Here is a 17,909-nt window from a genome sequence, read left to right on the forward strand (position 1 = left end):
TTGATGCTCTGTCTTCCAGGTCTGGGCTTTAAATACCCCCGAGTGGGACCTCAGGGTCCTCGGAAACCACCTTCACCCTTGGCCACGCCCCCTCAGGAGACGCATTCCTGGACTAATCCTTTTATTGAGGACCTACTGTGTGTGGGGCCTATCTTGGGGAATGGAACCTGAGAGGCCAGATAGCCTGGGGCTGTAGCTCGGGAAGGGGGTGGAGTAAGGTAGGGTGGGGTCACGTGGGGTGAGGAGTCGCAGGGACTTAACCATTCCTTGGTGGGGGGTAGGCATTGCTGGAAACGTCCCTCCCCGGGTCCAGCCAGTGCCGCGGGCCCACCCTCTCCCTGGCCAGTCCTGGGCGTCCCACCTGCCCCACCACCCAGCAGCCTCCTCCCAGGTGCCCAGAGCCCACGGGCATTTCTCCACGCTGTTGTCCGGTGGTCCCCAGGCCCGGGAGACGGGCAGGGTTCAGACACACTGGCCCTGACCGTGGCGTGAATTCGTAGGGGCTGGTTTTCCTCCCCGGTGGTGGTGCGAGGGGGCCAGGTGGACAGTGAGCCGATGTCGGCCGTGAACGAATGAACCGGGTCTGCTCTGTGTGTCCCTGGCCACTGCATCCAGCCCTTGCGAGCGGTGCAGACCCGCGTGGAAACGTCAGGCCGGGCTCCTCTCCTGTCCAGGGTCTGCTGGGGACTCGGGTCAGGAGACAGTTCAACTCACAGCGCTCACCCCCTGGGGACTTTTACTATCCTCGGTGCGAGTGGCGGCTCACTAGGGCTCAAGTACAGAGAGAGACGCGGCGGAGCGATCTGGTGGCTGGGGTCACCTCCCGCGCCCAACCGCGGCTTCCCGGCTCAGGGCGGCCTTCCTAGGTCCTCCCACGGTTCTCCCGCTTCTCGGGAGCGCGCTGGTCGCCAGACCCGAGGCGGGCCCTGATGGCAACGCGGGAAAACCGAGCAATTTCCGTGGTCTGCAACGTGTGACGAGAGGCCCCCTCTCGCTGCTGTCGAAAGGAGATTAAGTGTAACGTCGTGCTGATTCGATGGGCAAAGATGAGGAGAGGGGTCCACCCTGGGCTTGGCGGCTGAGGGGGTGGGGAGGCGCCAGTAAACCTCCCTCTGTCATATTTGGAGGGTGGGTTGTTTCTGCGAGGGACTCGGTGGTATCTGTCCGCGTCCCTCCGCCAACGACTATCAGGAAGACAGCGGAGATGAATCTGTTCTGGCCAGACCCCTAGGCGACCTCATCTTGTGGCAGGACCCTGGTGGGGCCTAGGGGTCCTTTGTCAGGCTAAAGCCTGGCTCACAAGGCTCACCGTCGGCGAGCTACAAATTTCTCGGGAGATCAAATTCAAACTGAATAAACCATACAGACATGTTCATTGAGATTTCGCTCCTAATTTTGGCCCGCTACCTCACGCTCTATGCTGGCAAATGCCGCAAGCCATGGCCAGTGCTCGTCAAACAGGTTGACACGCCTATGACCCTGTAACCAGGCTGGGGCGGGGGGAGGGGCGGGAAAGCCCTCGGGGATTCGGGAGTGCAGCCCTGTAATCGGCCAGGAAAGGTGTGGGTGGATGGACAAGTTGACAGTTCACAATCGCCAGAAAAGCAAAGACAAACCCAAACCACTATCAACTGGGGAAGGGAGAAACCAAGCCTCGTGTATTCGTGCAACGGAATATTATTCAGCCACGAAAAGGAACGAAATGCTGACCGATGCCGCAACGCGGGGGAGCCTTCCAACAGGCCACAAAAGGGCGTATAGTGTCGGCCTCATTTAGCAAAAAATCCCGGGACAACTCCCTAGTGGCGGGGGCGGCTGGGGGGGGAGGGGTAGTCGGGAGTAACTGGAGACAGGTGTGGTTGGGTTGGGTTTCTACCTGGGGTGATGGAAATGTCCTCCGGTTGCTGGTGGTGGTGGTGGATGGGAGACTCTGCGGGTGAACTGAAAAACTCTGAATTGCCTGCTTTAAACGGGTGGCTTTTGCGGCAGGGGCATGTAGCAATACCGAGGAAAAGCAGACGTCACGCTCGTTTTCTTGTCCACTGGGCTGATCCGGGCGAAAGCAATGGGTTGCCTGCAGACCCGGTGGGGTGCGGGAGGAGGGAGTGGCCTTCGCTTCCCATCCATGGAGTGTAGGCTGGTGGAGGAATTTTTTCAGGGATGTGGGAGCCTGCGTCGGTAAGGTGGGTTGAGGGATCAGCCCTGGATAGTATCTTGCCCCAACAGATTTATCGTCAAAAGAAAAAATTGCTCTGGGAGAATTCCTGTCCACTGGGAACAGGCACAAATATACATTTTTCGACATATCAGTGAACTGCGTTCATTGAATTAATTCATGTCCGGGAGCAAGAGAAAAATTAAATCATGCTTGGCAACGCCAGACTAATGAACGGTTAAAAGGCGTGAGAGGAGGGACTTTTAGCAACAACTGAAGATTTTCCGCGTGCTGTTTGGGCTGTGCGCCTGGCGGAGGAGGTCTGACTTCCTGTTTCCAGCGGGTTCTGGGTCCTTGGGAGACTTTTGCTCCCTAACTCCGTTGTTTAGAATGAGAAAAGCTCCAGGTGACGACTAATGATGAGTTGTTGCCAGCGAGTAATGTCTCATTTCTGAGAAGGGACACATTTAATTAGCACATGCAAAAACAAAAAGAAAAGCAAAAACGCATGTATGCAGACACACCTAAGGTATTTGTGCGCACTCCTGGATTCTGCCCCACCCCCATGGTTGACCCACCTCTTGCCCCCAAGACGCACACAAGTGGCAGACGCCTCCCGCCCTCTCTGCTGGGAGAGGCGTCACTCCGTGGTGGGGGAGGGGGCGCTGTAACAAGGGGGAGGGGAGGGAGGTCAAGCTGGGCTTTGAAACAATGATGGGCTGCTGAAGAGATGGTAGTCGGCTTCTGGCCTGGCTTTGTCCATTGGGGTTCCTCCCGATGTCTGTAGACATTGCCCTCTGCCTCTTCTTTCACTCAGAAGTACGGCCGCTCCCCCATATTTGTGGATGCCATACTGGGGTGTTCCCTGCTGCCAGGGGACACGCAAATAGTCTGCCTTCCTGCACTGGAGACACGGGTCCTCTGGGTATATTCAGTGCTGAAATGTTTGCATTTCTGGGCCAGGGGAGGCGGGCCGGCCACTACTGGGGCTTCCTGCTGGCCTGCTACGATGAAGACAGCGAGGGGCTGCAGGCCATCTGCAAGGTTGGTGCTGGGGGCGTGGCTAAGGCGCAGGCGGGGGTCGATGCCGCTCCCCCTGGGGAGGGCCTCCCTGCAGTGGATAATTCTTTTTTCTCGTTCCTCTTCACTTTTTCTGATCCTATAAAGTAACTCTTGCTTCACATAGAAAAGTGGGCTGGTATAGAAAGATGGGAGGAAGCTGTGTCGCTTAGGAATTGAGTTCAGATAACAGTGGCTTATGTGAGAGAAGAATTTCTTTTTCTCTTGTGTAATGAGAAGTCTAGAAGGGGGCAGGCAGCTCTTCAGTGTCATTAGGGACCCAGGCGGCTTTCCCCACAATGGTTTTTGTCATAAGCTTCAGGCCTCTTCTGCACAAGGTGGCTGCAGAAGCTCCAGCCACCACAGCCACACATGCTCGGCCCATAGGCAGAGGGAGAACAGGCTGCCTGAGTCAGCCTTAGCCAGTGAGCAACTTCTGCTACTTCTGCTTAAGTTGCATGGGTCGGAACCTTGCTCTGCGGCCCAGCCCTGCTGCAAGGGAGCCTGGGAAATGTAGGGGTTTTTCATTTTGTTGAAAGCCACACACATTGTTGATCTAACAGATTTGGGGTTTTTGCCACAGAAACAGAATATCACCCACAATTCCACTGCCAGAGGCAACCCCTAATCACTTTTAAGGGAATGCTTTTTTCAAAATTTTTATCTTTTTAAGATTTTATTTATTTATTTTTAGAGAGAGTGGAAGGGAAGGAGAGAGAGGGAGAGAAACATCAGGGTGTGGTTGCCTCCTGCGCACCCTCTACTGGAGACCTGGCCCACAGCCCAGGCATGTGCCCTGACTGGGAATCGAACCGGCACCCTTTGGTTCACAGCCTGCGCTCAGTCCACTGAACCACACCAGCCAGGACAGGAATGCTTTATTTTTATAAAATTGTGTTCCTTCTCTACAAGTAATTCTGTTTCCTGCTTTTGGCCCTACAAGTACTGTGTTTTCCACACTGTCAGATGTGTTTGAGTCACAGTGATGAGGAATGTGAGCGGGTTTTCACGCGCCATCCAGGACCCTTACGAACGAGGCGCTGAGAGCTCCGTGAGAGTCCCGTGTAGTCGGGCCGTTCCTGAACCACCCCTGCGGGTGCCTGGTCGTTGTTGCGGCCTTGTTCTTGTGAACCGGTCCGCAGGTTGCGTGTGCTCACTCACGGCCGTGGTAGGAGTGATTTTACATTTCACAATTGTCTGTGGCCACCCGTCTGTCACCATTTTACGTTATTTACTTAGAATAGTTTTCTGCGGGAGCCGCTGCCTGGACAAAAGGTGGGAAATTTTACAGCTGCCGGTACAGAAGTTGTCCGTCTTGCTCTTGTGCCGGCACCAGGGAATATTCTTTAGCCTTTTGCGTTGGTGGGCGAGAGAAAACTCTTGGTGGTGTTCAGGTTGGACATGACAGCAGTTACGGGGCGGGCGGGATGTCGGGGGCCCCAATACCAAGACTTCCGGGCCAGGGAGACGGAGCAGGAGGAGCAGGCACGGTGGCCCAGATGGTAGGTCCCCACATCCAGGGTGTGTGAAGGGGTAGGCTGGGTGCTCAGCACCCCGGCCCTTCCTCAGTGGCTTCTGTGGGTGCTGCCGAGGCTGGAGCGGGGTGGGGGCCACTGGTGTACAGATTCCGGTCCTCAGGGGCGGGAGCAGGGAGGCAGTGCCCAGCCTCTGACCCTCCCTGCCCTTCCCACAGCTTGGCACCGGCTTCAGTGACGAGGAGCTGGAGGAGCACCACCGGAACCTCCAGGTGAGCGGTGCAGCGCACTCTCCGTGCGTGTGGGGCTCCCAGCCTCACTGACTCGTTTCGGGGCTCAGGGTACAGACAGGGCAGTGGACAGTGAGCTGGCTTTGGAGCCCAGCCGGTCCTGGTTCAAGTCCCAGCTGTGCTGGCCACTAGCCAGTGACACCAGTCAGGGACCGGGGGGCAGTCGTGGGGCAGGGCGCTGTTGCAGGGTTCCCTGAGTCAGTCCGTAGGGTGCTAGCTGAGCCCTTATTACTAAGTGGGAGTGTTTGTGGTCACAGGTGTTCGGGTGTGACTGTCCTTCTGTGTGCTGGTGTCTCTGGTTCTGTTTCTGTTCATTCTGTGGTTCTCTCTCTCTCTCTCTCTCTCTCTGTCTCTCTCTCTCTCTCTCTGGGTCTCTGTCCCTCTCTGTATCTCTGTTAGTCTTTAATTTCTTGTCTCAGTTCCTGGGGTCTCCATCTTTCATTTCTTCCCTCCTCCCATTTCTCCCCACCCCCATCCCTGACTTCATACTTTGAGTGTCTGTGTGTCTGTCTGTCTTCCCCGCCCCATGGTTTTACTTCCCAACCCCCAACCCTCAGCCTTGACTCAGACCCAAGACCCTCTCTTCCATCTCCCGCCGCTCACTACAGGCCTTGGTGCTGCCCACCCCGCGCTCCTACGTCCAGGCAGATGGTGCCGTGGCCCCCGACCACTGGCTGGAGCCCCGCATGGTGTGGGAGGTCAAGTGCGCCGACCTCTCCCTCTCCCCGATCTACCCTGCAGCCCGGGGCCTGGTGAGTGGCCAGGGCTGGGGTAGACCCTCCAAGGGAATTCAGATGGGAGAGTGGTGGTCTGCCCTTCCTGGGTGATGATTGGGAAAACTCGAGCTTGCGTTTTATTTGGGTGTCAGATAATGGGGTCAAAAATCTCATGGTTTTTTTTTTTTAAAGAAATGCCCGAGGGGTAGAAAGAAAACAGTGAAGGGGCTCCGTTTCCTATCATAGCCTCACACTGGGCTCTGCGGTAGTTTTTGAAAACAGTTCTTCTAACTGGAAGCTTATGGCACAACCGGCGACCAAGTTGTAAATCCCTTCCCTCACAAGCGGCTCAGTCCTCCCCCGCTACAGCGGCAGGCGCCCGCTGCCCCACACTAGGGCGGCTCCAGCCTCCTCCCTCAGGAGAACCGGGGTCACGTTTACCAGGGGACTTCCTCTGGGCTCTCTTCTCATCCCTCAAAACCTAGCAGACGCTTTTCTGGTTAGAAGCGGACTTCCATTTAGAGGCAGAACTCGTGTTTTGGATCAAATTTCTTTCCTGTGTCTTCTCATTGGCGAAGTCAGGGTCCCCGGCTCGCACGTCATGGAGCAGGGCACAGGCGCCTGTCCCCACAGAAACGCTGCACAGCCCCGGTGGACGATGGGGAACAGAGTCCCAGGGAGCTTCGGCACCTGGCCTTGGGCCTCACGGCCCTGGGAGTTGGGAGTTGGGACTTGACACCCCCCCACCCCCCCCCTTCTGGCTCCAGGGTCCACACCCTGACTCCGCTGCTGTGCCTCTCGGCCCCAATACTACTAACCACTGTCACCGCTGGCGTTTCTTACACTTCCCGTGCGCCAGCTAGGGCCCGAGGTCTTCACTACCTTCTGTAATCCTCGCAGCAGCCCGTTGCTGAGCCCCACGGTGGGCCCCACTGTGGGCATCACAGGTACGGGAGCGGGGAGGGGGTGTTGTCAGGGAGCTGTTCGTGAGGACCGAGGGCGGGACCCTGGAGGTGCCCATCGTCCCCCTGCCTCCCCAGGTGGACAGTGAGAAGGGGATCTCCCTTCGCTTCCCTCGGTTTATTCGTGTCCGTGAAGACAAGAAGCCAGAGGCAGCCACCACCAGTGCCCAGGTGAGGCCCCAGGGAGGGGGCAGGCTTGCCTGGTGGGGCCAGCTTCCTGGAGAAGTGGGCGCTGGCCCAGGATGGCAGGCGGGCGGGCAGCCCCTGGCTCTGACCACTTCCGGCCCCTCTCCCCAGGTGGCCTGTCTGTACAGGAAGCAGAGTCAGATCCAGAACCAGCAAGGTGCAGACGCAGACTCCGACCGGGAGGACTTCTACTAGACCCTGGGCAGCGCAGGGCAGCCGGGGCGGGCCCCCCGGGGACAGCCCTCTGGGGAGCAGACCCCGAGTGCAGTCACAGTGCGCGGGTCTGTGTGGGGGGGGGGGGGTTTAAGCTGGGGGGGTTCTTCAGTCATTTTTCTGTCAATAAATAATTATTAACACCTACTGTGTGTCAGGGTCTGTGCTGAGCCCTGGGGTGCGCTCTGTGAGTTCACGCTCGGCTAGCGTGTGACAGCACCAGGCCCGACTGTCTGAGCCAGCGCCTCCAGCACAGCTTTCTGCAGGGACGGAAATATCTTCCGTCCGGCTGTGCAGTGTGACAGCCAGCAGCCAGCGGCAGCTGGTGAGCACTTGAAATGTGGCCGGTGCAATTGAAAACGCATATTCTGCCCTGGCTGGTGGGGCTCAGTGGATTGAGTGCCTGCTTTCAAACTGAGGGGTCACCAGTCCAATTCCCAGTCTGGGCACACGCCTGGGGTGCGGGCCAGGTCCCCAGCTGGCAGCGCACAAGAAGCGAACACACATCGATGTTTCTCTCCCTCTCTCCTTCCCTTCCTGTCTCTCTAAAAATAGATAAATAAAATCTTTTTTTTTAAAAAAGGAAAAGAAATTGTTGAAACCAGTCCAGGGGGATGATGCTTGGCGCGGGCTCTGGGGCGGTGTCTGCAGTCCACACGTGCATATAAATGAAGTCGCTTTCCACATGACACGTTGCTGATGGTGTTCATTTCGATCACCTGATTCAGGTAGCGTCCGCCTGGTTTCCCCACTATGAAGCAACTCTCCTTTGAAATTGGTATTTTGTAAGGGGGTATTTGAGCTATGCAGATATCATCACACTTTCCACTGATTTTTAAAACAATCCGTGTGGACTCCTGGTTTCCTACCTTACCCGGTATAATTTGATATTACTTTGACTTTCAAACCGCCCCTGACGTGCCCAATGGCACTCCTTCGAGCTGCCCTCTGTCCCCAAAACAGCATTCCCGCTTTATGGCAGGACGGGGTGTTCTGGGCTCACCTCCCACTTCCTGCTACAGATGCCTGATCTGAGGTTTCTCCCAGGAGTCTGGCTTCCTTCCAGCAGAGAGTGGGGTTCAGGGGTCAAGACCTGGGGGCAAGAGGTCATCAACAGCAGGATGCTGTGTCCTCTGACAGCTGGAGGTCAGACGTCCAAGTTGCCTGCACACACAGCGGCCGGGAATCCCTGACCCTCACCTCCCAGCGCCGTGGAGCTCCCCCCTTCCCTGCTCCTGACTTCCCGTTCCAACTGAGAACACGGACTTCATTGTCCTTAACACAATGCGAGTGTGGAGCCAGCCTCCCTTCTCCATCGCCATCCCCTCTGCCGGGACACCTTTCTCACCCTGACCTGGCTTCAGCGCCCTCCACCGTGCCACCCCCACGAGTGGATGTCCTCGTACACACCCCCATGCCAGGCGAGGACACCTGCGTCGCGCCCCCCTCACTCAGCTCCTGCCCCAGTGTGCACCCCAGGCTGCCCGCCCACCCGCCCTTGGTTCATCCTTCCCAGGCCGCAACCCGCGGGCCGGGCTGCCCCTCTGTGGGGACACCTCCCTCACTCCAAACCTGATGTGAGCTCTGGCTGGCCTCAATGTTGCCCCCGCCCAGTCCTCTCCCACCCTCAGGCCCTCCTTGGGCTCTGACACCAGCATGGCCTCTCACGTGACCCCCGCACCAGCATAGCTGCCTGCCTTGCTCCCACCTCTCCCCTCCCCTGACCCCAGATCATTTGGGATGAAAGGAAGGGAAGAGATGAGCAGGGATGTGCAAATACCAACCTCTTAGCCGCTACACACGCCTCCTTCCTGGGGTCAGACTGTCACCTAATTCCTGCGGCCTGCTCATCGGTGCACTTTCCGGACTTCCTCAACAGCTCCTTGAGACCTAACTAAAGGTGCCCACTGGAACCAAACAGCCCTGGCCCTGCCGCTGCCTAATTCCAAAAGCTTAAAGCAAGCGACTTCACGGCTCACAGCCTCCGTGTCCTCATCTGTAACATGGGAATGACAGTGATCCCGACCTCGCGAGCAGTTCTGAGGATTAAATGGCATCCGGAACGCAGAGCCCTTTGCACAGGGCAGGGCGCGCAGCAAGCTCTGCAAAGTCACTGCGGTGGGACGTCCTCGCGGTGTCTGCGCGCGCAGAGGCCCGCAGAGGCCAGCAGAGGCCGGGTCTCGAGTGAGCCCTCGTCACCCTTGCTGGAGCGCCGAGTGAACGAACAGACGCCCTCCGCTCTAATCCCCACTCTTTAAACTCTTTCCAATTCCATGCTGCTAATAAAAGGTCAGAGCCTGACACCGGCTGCCCTCCCGGCTCGCTCAAGCCAGATGGGGAGGCACGAACCGCTGTGACCCCTCCCCGTCCCTCCCGTCCCGAGGAGAGATTTCCTGCCCAGCTGTCACAGCTCTGCGACACAGGGACCTAGGGAGAGGCCAGGAGAGGCAGGAAGGGTTGGCAGAAAAGTGGTAAGAGAAGGAGATAAGGAGGCTGAGCCACCGAGGGGGCTGAGAAGGAGGGGACCCGTCTAGAGAGCAGTGCGTGCTGCCCGGCCCCTCCATGCAGTTCCCCATGGGCCCCGCCTGCATCTTTCTGCGGAAAGGCATCGCTGAGAAACAGCGGGTGAGGTGGGGGACTCTGGGGATGGGTGGCGGGCAGGGCCAGGGGAGCTGGACCCGTGAGGAAGAGAAGGGGCGGGATGGGCGCAGGGAACGAGGGGAACAGGCTGGGGGAGCGTAAGTTAGGAAGGCAGGAGAATCTGGGGAGCGCGGTGGGGACTTGGCGGCTCCGCCAAACGGGTGAGGGTGAAATTGGGAGTCAGGCGCTAAAGGAGGGAGGTGAAGGGGGTGAAAAAATGAAGGAGGAACTGGGGTGATGTCAGTACGGGCGACCGTCATCAGTTTTCTACATGGACAGCCACCCGTACTGGCGGCGGTGACGATGGTGATGGTGATGATGATGATGGGATGATGACGATGATGGCTGCCACTTACGAAGTCATTGCTGTGCGCCCAGCCCTGGGCAAAGGGCTCTGATGTCATTTAACCCTCAGAACTGCTGGCGAGTCGGGAACACTGTCATTCCCATGTTACAGATGAGGACACGGAGGCTGTGAGCCGTGAAGTTGCTTGCTTTAAGCGTATGTGATTAGTCAGTGGCAGAGCCAGATCTGTTTGGTTGCAATGGGCATCTTTGTCTGTCTTTAAATCAAATAATAATAATTAGCCCTGGCTGGTGTGGCTTAGATTGAGCACAGGCCTGTAAACTAAAGGTTCACGGGTTGGATTCCCAATGAGGGCACATGCCTGGGTTTCAGGCCAGGTCCCCAGTAGAGGGCGCCCCAGGCAACCACACATTGATGTTTCCATATACTGATGTTTCTTTCCCCTTCTTTCTCCCTTCCTTCCCCTCTCTAAAAATAAATAACTACAATCTTTAAATAATAATAATTATAGCAATAGAGGGAGGAGCTATAGGGGGACGGGGATAATAAGAAAAGAGGCTAGGGAAGGGCTCCAAGGGTAAAGGGAAACGGGTGAAAGAGGCCGGAGGTTGGTGGAATTCCCCAGGTGTGGGGCCTCATAGCCAAGCCTGTCCCTTCAGGTATGCCGCGAGTGGGTGGCAGCAAAAATGATTGCAACTTCTTAAAGCTTTTAGGAATTGGTCGTGTGGCCCCAACCACCCCTCCGGATGCGGCTGACACTGGCCCCCACACAAGGGCGACGCCAGCTCTTGGGAGAAAGACTCCATGGGCTCCGTCCATGGTGGAGAGAATTCTGACCTGGGAGTCAGGGGCCCTGAGTTCAAATCACAGCACCCGCTGCAGCTGGCTTGCTGCATGCACTGTGAGCTGTGTGACCTTGGGCAGGTTCCTTAGCCTTCCTGCTCCTCAGCTTCCTCTTAAATGAGACGGGAATGGTGTTCGGATTGACATCACAGAGCGGTGCTGAGGTTTAAACAGAAAGATTATGGAAGCTGCCCGGCTCGGTCAGCGCTCTGAACCTGTCGCTGGGATTGTGAGGTTCACTTTCTTCCTCTGCAGCAGGAGGGGGTGGATTGGATGGCAGAGGAGAGGGATCAAGGCTCAGGGATGGGAGAGAGGAAGTGAGAGGCGTACGGGGGAGCAAGGATTGGAGGAGGAAGAGGAAAGGGTGGGAGAACGTGGGGACATGTTTGGAGAACTAACTGCACGTTGGACCCCTGACCCCTCTCCAAATTCCATCTCCCGCGCATTCCCCGCCAGGAACGACCGCTGGGACAAGATGAGATCGAAGGTAACACTCTCCTCCCCAAATGCCCCCACATCACCACCCACCCGCTCGCTGTCTCTGCCCCTTTGTGCATCTCAGTGTGAGTCCCCTGACCTGAAAATTTCACATCGCTCTCTTTTCGCTCAACCGTGATTTTGCGGAACTCTTTCTCATGGCGGTGTAGGCACTTCCCAGTCTTTAGAAGGCATGCCCACCCCCGAGTGTCTCAGAGACCCAGGAGGGACACGTTAGTTTTAAGATGAATCCAAGATTATTGGTTTTTCTGTCGATGGTTTGGGCATTTCCCATAACTTATTTTCACCCAACACTTTGAAGGACTTCAATGCTGTTGTTTGGAGGCCTCAGGAATCATTTGTCTTCTAACACATTTCGTACATCATTCCTTATTGAAATTTTGATTTTAAAAAATGTGTTCTCCTGTGAGTAATCTCTAGTCTGTGCCTCACCGGTGGTTTCAAGGGATGCCACTCTTCCCCATTGACGGTTTCAAGTTCCTCCATAGCTCTCTCCTAACTTTCAGAGCTTCGGGAGGCGTTTCTTGAGTTCGACAAGGACCGAGATGGGTTCATCTCTTGTAAGGATCTGGGAAATCTCATGAGGACAATGGGCTACATGCCCACAGAGATGGAGCTGGCTGAACTGGGCCAGCAAATCCGCATGAACCGTGAGCCGGGGAGTGGGAGGAAGCACTGGGGCAGGGGAAGGCGAAGAGTGTAATTGGTGAGGATACACAGGCTGAGAGTAGAGGTGGAGACAGGGAGGAGGGTGAGAGGGACTAGAGGTCTGGAAGGAAACGGATCAGCGTATACGTAGGGAGGCAGCATTTGAAGAGGTTGAAACGGTGACTCAGAGGTAGATTGGGTTCAAGTCCCAGGTCTATTATTTGCTAATTGTGGTCATTTTGAAAAAGTGGCGTTAACCCCCACTCTCGAGTCTCAACTTCCCCATCTGTTGAGTGAAAACGATATCACTCCTTACTGAAGGGGATTGTGGGAAGGAAGGGATAAAGGCGCTCACGCAGGTCAAGGCTTAGCCTCCAGTAAATGCGTGTTAAAGGTTGGTCGTAACATCACCGCTCAGACTCACCAGGACCACAAGACCTGCTGTTGATGCAGGAAACAAACTTGGCCTTGGGGGTAACGTTGGTGAGTCATGTTGCAGAGGATGGGTCTTCTTAGCGGCAACCAGAGCTGATTTTGAGATGAAATTTGGGATAACATTTGTATTGGGTTTGCTTCTGGGCCTGTTACTGAGGGAACAAGGCTGAATGCAAGGACGGGGTAGGATTCGTATCTGGAAGAGACGCTGGTGCTCATTTAGTTCATACCCTTCCTTCTATAGACCTACAGTGAGGGAGCGTAGGTGTGAGCCAATGAGGGGATTGGTTCCAGGTTACTCGGACAGTTAGGTACTGCCGCCCCTGTGTGCTCGCTCCCGTTCAGATTCGGGAGACGAGAGGGCTTGAGCTGGCCGAGAGGGAAAGCCCCAGAAGGCAGAGCCTGGAGAAGAGCTATGTCTTGAGCAGACGTGATGGGCAGAGTGAGGGAATGGAGGGTAGGGACCTACAGAATCTCACTAGACCTCCTTCCCCCTCCTCAGTGGGGGGCCGTGTGGACTTTGACGACTTTGTGGAGCTGATGGCCCCCAAACTGCTTGCGGAAACGGCGGGGATGATCGGCGTCCAGGAGATGCGCGAGGCCTTTAAGGAAGTGAGTTGAGAGAGTTTCACAATGCTGGTGGGGGCTGACGGAGACCCAGAGGTCCCTGATTAGTCATGGGCAGCACCCACCCAAACCAGCTTTATTTCCTCACTCTGGTGGCATTCGTAGGAAAGGAAAAGAATCTATGCCAAGCTCTTGCAATGGACGGGGTCCTCCCCCTATTTTATCCAATGTGACCCTCACAAGTAAGGGTAGGGGTTAGTGTTCACTGACCTGACCCTCATACATGAAGAAACTGAGGCTCACAGAGATTACAGATCTCACCCAAGATTCTGCAGTCTCCAGAACACATTAGGGCCACACACCTTCCAGCCTGTAATAAGAAGACGGAATCCAAACGTGAGATCCCAGGTGGGAACTCAAAGATCATGTGGTTTAACACACTTGTTGAAGACATGCTTTAAAAATGAGATCCAGCCCTGGCTGGTGTGGCTCAGTGGATTGATTGCCAGCCTGCGAACCAAAGGGTCGTCGGTTCAATTCCCAGTCAGGACACATGCCTGGGTTGCGGGCCAGGCCCCTCAGCTGGGGGCATGCAATAGGCAACCGCACACTGATGCTTCTCTCCCTCTCTTTCTCCCTCCCTTCCCCTCTCTCTAAAACTAAATAAATGAAATCTTAAAAAAAAGTGAGATCCAGGCAGTGCGGGATGGGAGACTTGCTGAGGTTCACTTCTATCCCCTGATAAAATGCTTTGCTCACTCAGAGAGCTTCCAACTCTGTGAGACAAAAACAAAGAACAGGACAGAGTTTGGAAAGAAAGACCTTGGAGCCAGGGAAACACGGGTCTGAAACCAGGAGATCTCCACCTACTGGCTGTGGGATCGGCTCTCCCAGTTCCACAGAAAGGCCTGGAGCGGCAGCATCCCACCGAACTTCCTGTGGTCATGGAAACGCTCCGTCCTAGCCGGTAGCCGCCGGCCACTTCACTGTGGCAATCGAGCCTTTGAAATATGACGAGTATGACTGAGGACCTGAAATTTTAATTTTATCTACTTTTGATTAATTTCACTTGTCATTTATTTAATTCCCATGTAGATTCAGTTGACTATACATTCAATTTGTTTCAATTTTAAAAGAATACTCGATGCAATTACTGGCAAACATTTGCGGAGAACAACTTGGGTGTGCGCGTCTCCCTTTTGAGTACAAATTTTGTGAAGCCTACGCACAGACTAGGTGTTTCTGACAACATTTGGTGTCTGAACTGAGAAAGGCTATAAGCGCCCAGCACACTCCAGAGGCAGCTCAGTCTCCTTAGCTCAGGAGGCCCTGTGGGCCGAGTTGGGTGACTAAGCACGTTAAGTACGTACTGCACTGCATACACCTTCGGTGTGGAAGTGCGCTGAGCCTGAGAAACCCAGTCTGTGGGAAGAGAAGGTAACACAACTCACTCATAATTTTACAACTGATTGCATGCTGAAGTGGTAATATTTTTGAAATATGGGGTTAAATAAAATCAATGATTAAAATTAATTTCGCTTGTTCCTTTTAACTTAAAAAAATTGTTTTTTAAAACCCTCATCCAGAGATACGTTTATTGACTTTAGAAAGAAAAGCAGGGAGGGAGAGAGGGAAACATCGATTGGTTGCCTCCCACCCGTGCCCCAGCTGGGGCTGGAACCTGCAGTCCTCTCGTGTACGGGATGGTGCTCCAACTGACCGAGCCGCCTGGCCAGGGTGTATTATTATTATTATTATTGTTATTATTATTATTATTCATTATTGCTAATACAGTTGACCCTTGAACAACATGAGTTTGAACAGCACGAGTCCACTTATATGCGACTTTTCTTCAATAAACATATTGGAAAAGTTTTTGGTGATTTGTGACAATTTGAAAACCTCACAGATGAACCTTGTGATTTTCTGCATACCCACTTTCTTCCCTCTGGTCTGCTCCGTGGTAAGAACACAGTGCAAAACACACGCAACATGGAAAATGCGTGTTAATGGACTGGTGTATGTTATCAGTGAGGCTTCGGGTCAGCAGTAGGCGGTTCGTCGTTGAGTTTGCACGGGGGGGGGGGGTGTCAAAAGTTATAGGTGAATTTTTGACTGCACAGGGGTTTGACGCCCCTTGCCTCCGAGTCATTCGAGGGTCAACCGCATCGTCCCCCTTCTGCCCCTGTTCAGTTTGACACCAACGGCGACGGGGAGATCACCCTGGGAGAGCTGCGGCAGGCCATGGAAAGACTTCTGGGGGAGCGGCTGACCGCCCGGGAGATCGCCGAGGTTGTCCAGGAAGCCGATGTGAATGGGGACGGCACTGTCAACTTTGAAGGTGACGCTTTCCACTCCAACACCCCGTGTGACTTTCCAAGTCGGCTGTCCCTTCTCACCTGTCCTCCAGTTTTAGGTTGGGAGGGGGGCGGGAGGGCAGCAGGGTTGGGAAGGGTTTTTATTGCAGCCCTTTCTGCCCACGTCATTTCAAAGACCTCAGGGTCTCTCCCTGCCTTGTTCCTGCCCCTGGCTGCTGCTGGGAACACCGTGTCCAGGACCACAATCCTGTGCGTGCTGGGGCAGGACTCACGTCCACCTCCCCTGGTCCCTTTGTGTTCACTGGGCACCTTTGTCATTGGAACAAAATGTCCCATCAGAAGATCATACTGGTTAGTAGCTGAGACTCTGGGGTCAGATTTGTGGGGTTCAAATTCAGTCTCTTACTAACTCCGTGGCCTTGACCTATGGCTTGTTCACTGTAACTGTTGTTTCACATCTGCAAAATGGGGTAATGACGATACCTTTCTCCGGAAGTTCTGGAAGAAGTTGAAAGGAATCATATGCCACCTCTCCTTGTCCTCACTCCTGTCGCCATTCTGTCTGGAGCACCCTTTTCTCTTTCTGCTGGCTAACTCTTAGCTGTGCTCCTGGAAGGCGTCCCCACCTCGCAGACCGGGCTCGGTGACCCCATAACCCCCGTGCAGGCCTCTGCAGTAATCCTGACCCACGGCGTCACGATGGCTTATGTTAGTTTATAGCCTGTTTCCTCCTGGGCCACCGACTCAGTCTTTCACCATGTCCCCAGTCCCCAGCCCAGAGTAACTGGATTGAGTGACTGGAGGAATGAAAAAGCCTGGAGACCCAGGTGGGTGGGGGCGGAGGCCGTTTTTGTGGGAGACAAGGTGGGCACATCAAGTTCTCCTTAAGACACTCTCTGGTCCAAAAATCGTAGCATCTGACGGCTGCCTGAAGACCCAAGTCCAGATTCTTAGTCTGAGGTTCAAGTGCATCAGAGACCCGACCCCGTCCCTTCACCGTATCTTCTGTGACCACCCTGTGAACTCCCACATTCTGGTGCACCCTGGGCACGTGCTCTGCTCTCCCCAGCTTCTGTCCCCTTCTACCCGGTGTGTCCCTTCCACACACCACACCCTTCCCAGGCCATCCGGACCTTATCCATCGCTCAGGAATTGATGCCAGTGAGCCCTCTGCTGAGAAGCGCCCCTTCGTCCTTAGCTGGGTGTATTAGTCCCAGCGCTGGGGTCGTACAGATCTTCCTCTTCCTCCCCCCAAGGAAGCTACCGCTGCAGGCCTGGGTGTGTCGGCTGTGTCTGCCTCCTAGGCTGTGAAATCCTGGGAGGTGGGACGTGAGGGGTCTTCCCTGAACCGTCTCTGCTCGAGAACTCCCAATGCTTAGTCCACATTTGTTGCATCGCTGCGACGTAGCCAGCGTTGTGGGTGCTGCTGGGTCTGGCCAGGCTCGGCGGTGCCGTGGGCATCAGTGAAGCTCTGGAAGAGGCAGGACATAGACCGTAGCAGAGACAGAGCCTCAGGCCCACCACGGGCAGGGGAAGGACAGACCGACCTCAAGAGCTGGGCGGGACCAGTAAGTTCAGGGGACGCGGGGTCCCAGCAAAGTCAGAACAACCTGCGTTCATTCCGGGGTTCGCCATTCATCCCCCACTCGACCTCATTGGTCAGCCTCACTGGCCTTGGCTTGCTCATCTGCGACGTGGTGCCTACCCCTCTAGGATGGGTTGCAATGGTGAAATGAGGCACTTGTCATTATTATTTACTGAGCACTTACTGTGACTTATAAGCATTATATTGTTTAACCATCTCACAAACCATATGAGGTGGCTTCTGATTGTATCGATGAAGAAATCAAGGCACTGAGAAGCCGAGTAATTTCCCAAGGATCACCCGCCCTTCCCGACACGTAGGAGAGACACAAAAAGGTAAGGTCGCTGCTGTTACGAACAGACACCTCACCAGGGGCTTTTCTTCGCAGAGTTTGTGAAGATGATGTCTCGCTGAGGAGGTTCGGAAACCCCAGTCTCTCCCCACCTGGTGGATCAAGCGTTTGTGGAGGACTGAACCCCTAAAAGGGGGGAGGGGTGTGGGGACCGGAGAGGTTAGGCTGACAGAGCTTTGCCAGGATTGGGGCGGGGGAAGGGCATTACATCTCTAGAACTAGATTAAGGAGGAAGAATCTACATATGGAAATGGGAATGGGACTGGGGTCCAGTTGCTGTTGCAAAAATCCCGAAGACTCACAGCATCTTTTGAGTTCATGTAATCGTAAGTCCCTATGACCAGTCCATCTCTTCCCCAGCTTCCTCTTGCATTAAAATAGTCTATTCTGTTAGATTCAAAAAGTTCATCAGCCCTGGCTGGTTTGGCTCAGTGGAAGGAGCGCAGGCCTGAGAACCAAAGGCTCACTGGTTCATTCCCAGTCAGGGCACATGCCTGGGTTGCAGACCAGGTCCCCAGTAGGGGGCACACAAGAGGCAACCACGCATCAATGTTTCTCTCCCTCTCTTTCTCCCTCCCTTCTCCTCTGTCTAAAAATAAATAAAGAAAGAAATCTTAAAAAAAAAAAAAGTTCATCACAGCCCTGGCCGGGTGGGCCGGT

At 55.0% G+C, this 17,909-nt stretch overlaps 2 protein-coding genes across 2 annotated transcripts; both read left to right on the plus strand.

Annotated features, from left to right (window-relative positions):
• Positions 1-1,368: 1,368 nt before the first annotated feature.
• Positions 1,369-7,089, plus strand: LOC128779746 (DNA ligase 1-like). Its single transcript, XM_053915862.1, has 6 exons — positions 1,369-1,461; positions 3,119-3,199; positions 4,908-4,961; positions 5,588-5,731; positions 6,736-6,828; positions 6,955-7,089. The coding sequence occupies exons 1-6, from the start codon at positions 1,369-1,371 to the stop codon at positions 7,036-7,038; spliced, it is 549 nt and encodes a 182-aa protein (XP_053771837.1). The 3' UTR covers positions 7,039-7,089.
• A 2,412-nt stretch (positions 7,090-9,501) lies between these two features.
• Positions 9,502-17,415, plus strand: LOC128779692 (calcium-binding protein 5-like). The gene is made up of 6 exons (XM_053915524.1): positions 9,502-9,681; positions 11,303-11,333; positions 11,851-11,994; positions 12,930-13,039; positions 15,188-15,335; positions 17,286-17,415. Exons 1-6 carry the CDS (start codon positions 9,619-9,621, stop codon positions 17,309-17,311), a joined length of 522 nt encoding a protein of 173 aa, XP_053771499.1. The 5' UTR covers positions 9,502-9,618; the 3' UTR covers positions 17,312-17,415.
• The last annotated feature ends 494 nt before the right edge of the window (positions 17,416-17,909 follow it).

The sequence above is a fragment of the Desmodus rotundus genome, chromosome 12 (assembly GCF_022682495.2).
Source record: "Desmodus rotundus isolate HL8 chromosome 12, HLdesRot8A.1, whole genome shotgun sequence".
NCBI classification, from domain to species: Eukaryota; Metazoa; Chordata; class Mammalia; order Chiroptera; family Phyllostomidae; genus Desmodus; species Desmodus rotundus.